This window comes from Schistocerca serialis, chromosome 2, assembly GCF_023864345.2.
Source record: "Schistocerca serialis cubense isolate TAMUIC-IGC-003099 chromosome 2, iqSchSeri2.2, whole genome shotgun sequence".
Classification (NCBI taxonomy): Eukaryota; Metazoa; Arthropoda; class Insecta; order Orthoptera; family Acrididae; genus Schistocerca; species Schistocerca serialis.
In genome coordinates this window covers 448,106,653-448,112,652 of record NC_064639.1, presented here as the reverse complement: position 1 = coordinate 448,112,652, position 6,000 = coordinate 448,106,653, and the positions used below count along the sequence as shown (strand labels likewise).

The window sequence follows — 6,000 nt, the reverse complement described above, 5'->3', positions numbered from 1 at the left end:
ACATGCGAGTGGTAAACGTGAAAACGTGAACTATGGCGACGTCATTACCAAATACGCCCAAACAGGACCAGCGTGCTGTCATTCTTTTCTTCGCTACAGGAGGATAAACACCGGTTGATATTCATCAGAAAATGAAGAATATATATGGAGCAGTATGTCTGTCGCATACCACAAGAAAGGTTTTACTACAATTTCTCAGATACCAACAAGACACATAAAAACACGAATTTGTAACTTTTGAATTTGTGGATTGGGGTGCTGCTTCACACGACCGCATATCGCAAATGTCGTAACGCAGATGTTACGCCAACGCAATTGGGAGACACTCGAACACCCGCCCTACATTCCTGATTTCTCCCCATGCAATTATCACTCCATTGGTCCCTTAAAAAGGGCCTTGAGGCGTGGGACGAGGATGTAATGCACGCAGTTACCGACATCTTTACGCAGCAGGACTCGGCGTTTTAGCAAATGGTTGTCTTCAACTTGGTGGATCGGTGGGATGATCACTATTGTCTCAACGATCGCGGTTATTTTGCATGAGTGACACACCGATGGCACACCGATTCCACACTGAACGGCCTTCGAACGGAAACTTTTTGTCCGCTCCTTACAGTGTGACGGAGAGGATGCGAATTGCAATTGACTATTATTTTGTTTCTGTCATTGTTAGAGTTTGTAGCTATGAAAGTAAGCAGTAGTTTACATGAAAGTTGGAACCCTTTTTTCCTACAACAACAATAACAATAGTAATGACAGACATTATACTTTTGTTTGGTTAGTTTCTACAAGTAAAAAGTTACATGATCTGGTAAGAAAGTAGGAGATGTTTCATTAATCACTCAGAGTTTTTCTGTATGCGCTGTACATCGACAATATTTGTTTTATATCTTTTATTGGTAGTTGCATTCAACAAACCCTTATCGTCTTCGTAAACACTTGCATAGTGGTGACAATTACACAGAAAGGGAACCATGTTTTTCAGGTAGCGAGGTGATAAACATAGAGTCATGAAAGTTGATAGTGCCAGGTATATTCAACATGGATATTAAATTTATTGATGAAAATTGTATGACAAATTTGACTTATTTGTTAATTCATTTAGTAATCCAATAATTTTGTTTCTTTTGCACTGGAGAGATATGTTAAGATTGTTGAAAACATAGGCTAGTTTCTGTGTGTCTTCAGTTTCGATGCGTTAATGCTGATTGGGTACTGTTGTCGCCAGAACTCCTGCCGCGTTTTTAGAAACGAGACCGCCTCCTCAGCTTCAGCAGCTATGATGTTGGCACCGTTCGGCTGCAGACTGTTTATATCTGCAAAATAAAAGCTTACGTTAATTCGTTGAAACTTTCGTAATAGGAAAAATTAGGACCGACTCCGTCTGTACGTTCGAAACATCTGTCGTGTGATAGCCTTTGTGTATCAAAATTATTGTGTTTGATTTTAAAAGCGCAAAATGTGGAGAGACGCGCCTCCGCAGCCCAAGTCGCTAACGCCGCCTGTGCGGTGGCTCTCGACTCGGAGATAAGCCGGTTCAAATCCTGGTTGTGGAAACTTTTCACTGCCAGTGTTTGGCCGGCTAGGAGAGAAGAGGCGGTGGCGTTAAGTTCCTGATCACCAGACTTTGAACCAATATTATGTTCATCATGTCATTTCTTCTTGACAGAGAGTAGGGAACGATGAGGGAGACCCGCACCGCCGTACTAACAAGGGAACCTCCCCATCGCACCCCCCTCAGATTTAGTTATAAGTTGGCACAGTGGATAGGCCTTGATAAACTGAACACAGATCAATTGAGAAAACAGGAAGAAGTTGTGTGGAACTGTGAAAAAATAAGCAAAATATACAAACTGAGTAGTCCATGGGTCACATAGGCAACATCATGGATCATGTGAGGTCAAGAGCGCCGTGGTCCCGTGGTACCGTGAGCAGGTGTAGGACGAGAAGTCCGTGGTTCAAGTCTTCCCTCGAGTGAAAATTTTACTTTCTTTATTTTTGCATAGTTATTATCTGTCCGTTCGTTCATTGACGTCTCTGTTCACTGTAATAAGTTTAGTGTCTGTGTTTGGGGCCCGCATCGCAAAACCGTGCGATTAGTAGACGAAAGGACGTGCCTCTCCAATGGGAACCGAAAACATTTGATCGCAAGGTCATAGGTCAACCGATTCCTCCACAGGAAAACACATCTGATACATTCTATACGACACTGGTGACGGCATGTGCGTCACATGACAGGAATATGTTGTCGACCCACCTAACTTGTACATTTGGCGAATGGGTAAAAAGATTTTTCTACCTTTCCCGATTTAGGTTTTCTTGTGGATGTGATAATCACTCCCAAAAAAGTGGTGAAAACATAAGAGTTTGTCACATAAACTGAAAATAAAAAATTAAATTTGTCACTCGATGGAAGATTTGAACCAAGGACCTTTCGTTCCACATCTGCTCACGTTACCACGAGACCACGGCGCTCCTGCAGTCCAAGTCTCCTTGATGTTGCATATCTTCACATGACCTACTCAGTTTGTATATTTTGCTTATTTTTTCACAGTTCCACACAACTTCTTCCTGTTTTCTCAATTGATCTGTGTTCAGTTTTTCAAGGCCTATCCACTGTGCCAACTTATAACTAAATCTGAGGAGGGTGCGATGGGGAGGTTCCCTTGTAAGCAAGGTCCTAGTGGAGGTGGTTTGACATTGGGGGATGAATGATGGTGATGAAGACCACACAACACCCAGTCATCTCAAGGCAGGTGAAAATCCCTGACCCCGCCGGGAATCGAACCGGGGACCCTATGCTCGGGAAGCGAGAACGCTACCGCGAGACCACAAGCTGCGGACTGCGCCAATATCCTGGATTAAATTCCAAACTTCCCTGCAATTTCTCATGAAGAGAGGGCTTGTGGTACCGATGATGGTGATCTGTCTGTCGGAAGAGGTCTTAAGGTTGGCGTCCCCATGATGCTATTCCAGGTTATGTGCCGGGCCTGAATTTCACCTTCTCCCTTCTGTTCGTCCATAACAACAGAAAATCTACACTGCACTGCACGCGCACACATCATAGTCATGCACACGACAAAGATACACACTTGACTCCTCGTATCAGGCCAGAGGAAGGCAACGGCAAACCAACTTTACTAGGACCTTGCTACGAACAGTGGTGCAGAATTCCTGCATCTGCTCCCCTATGCTTATTTCCTTAGTATGGTGCTACTTTCATTTGAGATTGTGGAGACAGAATTTGTTATCTCAATGGCTTTGGAGTCTTCGTCATGTCACGAGAAAAAGTAATACGAGATTCTATGCGAAACTGGGAAACTGATCCAATACGATAACTTTAATACAAATTTGAAAATTACACAAATTTCTGTTGTTGAGAAACAGGAGGTTAGTAAATCTACAGAATGTAGCGTTTTCTACTAAATGCATGCTGATGAGCTGTGTCGTAGACGTTCACCATAAGAAGACTGATAACTAGCTGTGGCTGGCCACAGAAAGTGTACTTTTGAAGCACTTTACACGTGACTTAGCTTCTACAGTGATTCTTTGTAGCATTATCAAATCGTTATGTGGCTGTGGCAAGTCAGAAGAATCGTACCAAGTAAGCACTGAATGTGGTGGGATATCAGGAATTACTTACATCATAAGGTCGCTTGGAGAGACTGCCGGTATTAGCATCCATGAATTTTATCTTCGTGCGTAAGTCACTTTCAAAGAAATAGATTATACTATGTAGACTACACAACTCTACACAAACTGTGCCACAGGCAACTCCATCCACTACAGGATGTAAACAAACCAAAGAATCTGACTAAAGCTAATGTTCAAAATTTTGTGTTGTAGGAGATATTTTCTTTGCTCAACTCTCGCATTTTCGAAAGTTGCACATTAATTTTATCGATTTAAATTACATTCATTATTATAAAGGTAACATGTATTCATTATTACATAATTAATATAAGGTATTTATAAAAGCTCTAAAACTAGAGTTCAAGATGATACTCCTACTTGTATATATTTCTTGGTACTGGAATTACGATTAACAGGTATAGTCTCGCTTAACACACATTATATATTGATTGTGAACTTGATATCAGAATGTAGAATGTTGATGGCTTCATTTAATCATAATATTAAGTTATGTGGCGTTTGGGAGGATGGTGTTGGGGTTTGTCTGAGTATCTGCAAAGAGAGAGAGAATTGTGGGTAGCACTGCGAATGAAAGGGGTTTTCTGAGGAAATGCGTGTATGTACCGTCTGAAGATGAGCCGTCAGGCAGCCTGAAACCGCCATAGAAAAATAAAAATTAAACCTTCATAAAAGTTGACTGGTTGCAGTAAATTCTGAAAAATCTTCATTAATCACAGTCGCAGTATTACGCATCCATTACAGATCAAAGTTTTATCCCTTGAGGTTTCCCAGGTAGAGTTGGGCAATTCAGAAACCCATTTCTAACACATGCTTGGTGTTTCCGAGAACTGATATCGAATATTCGAACATCAGGACCAATTGAGGTTTGGCTCATGACAGCAGCACGATTTCAGTGGCCCTATGCGATTAGCGGCCCAGAAGACATGTTGTTCGTTCGACCATGTAACATCGCATGGTCTTGCCACGTACTGTACACTGATTCGTGAAATGGGCTAGTCTACAGCAAGACAATATTCACACGGAGAGGTGTTCTAAGACCCGCGCACGCCAACTCACAGCAGCTACTGCGACTGATGAACTCGGGCATTGCGTTCAATTAGCATGGAATGACACACTTGTACCTTTTATCCATGCTCAGTTTGGCTGGGTTGGAACTGTCGTTGATGCCAGAGGTGGCAGCTCTGTGTACAAAAGTTTGCAAGCCGTACAACCACAAATCACATACCAATTTAATCATCTAGTTTTCCTATTACGCTGTACACGCACAAAAAGTAAATTTATCGTTTGATTCAAATTTATTGACAAGCAGTATAGAACTTACATCAGATCACTATCATCTTTTGTTTTTTATCTTCTTTAAATATTTTATGTTAATGAAGAAATGTTACACAGGCGGTCAGAAACAGCGTGATAAACTTTTAAGGGTGTTGCAGTGTACGTTTTGCTGAGAAATAATTAACAAAAAAATTCAATACGTTCGGCCGTTTCCGAGTTAATAGGGAAGTTAGTAAATCTGGCCGTTGCGCGCGCAAATTCTGCGGCCCGGCAGAGACGGTGTCGTCAAACGTATCTTTCATTTGTTTTCCTAAAAGCGAACAAGAGAGCGATACAGAAACTGGACATGGGGCGTTAGTAAGGATCGAACACGAGCCGAAAGGTGAGCTGTCTCGTGCGCCATCATCTACGTATGAGTACAACCAACACAAATTGTGTCTGGTGAGCCGCTTGAATCTGCCCTCGGAACAGCCTGATTGCCAAACTTGAATGCTAATTGACTCGGAAACGGCCCAGCGTACCGAATTTTTTTCTTGACAGTTACTTCTCAGCACAACATACCCTGCAACACCCTTACAAGCTTTTCAGACTGCCACTGACCACACTGTATAACAAATTGACTGAAGAATGGCAACTCTGTCGTAGCTAGTTCATACCTATCAGGGGGATCGTGCATAACTGTCCATCAGTCCTCCTTGCAAATAATCATAGGGAGGGAATATCTATGGAGAGGGCGTAGCGTACTGCACGTGTCGTCAACATGAAACCAAAATAGTCACACGAATTTGGCATAACGGCGTTGTTTAAATTTTACGCTATGACCGAACAAATATTTGCCCTGTTTTCACACATTTATTTATTAGTAACAGCAATTGCGCTGAACTGTTGCTGTTGCAACTTGAAATTCGTTAAAAGAGGAAAAGTTATGTTTCGTAAATTAGTACTAGAAAGATCTAATGACAGTTATCATAGAAGTAACAGATGCTTTATGTGTTGATTAATGTCGTGACACAGTGTACGGGAAACAAAATATTTTGGCCTTATTTATGAGAGAAATACTGGATGCATTCG

The 6,000-nt window shown here is 41.8% G+C and overlaps 1 protein-coding gene across 1 annotated transcript in view; it reads right to left on the bottom strand.

Annotated features, from left to right (window-relative positions):
• Positions 1–1,167: 1,167 nt before the first annotated feature.
• Positions 1,168–6,000, bottom strand: part of LOC126456068 (outer dynein arm-docking complex subunit 4-like) — a 136,685-nt gene continuing 131,852 nt past the window's right edge. The window contains exon 7 of the mRNA XM_050091823.1: positions 1,168–1,316. Coding sequence (XP_049947780.1) covers positions 1,168–1,316 — 149 coding nt within the window. The remainder of the gene's footprint in view (positions 1,317–6,000) is intronic.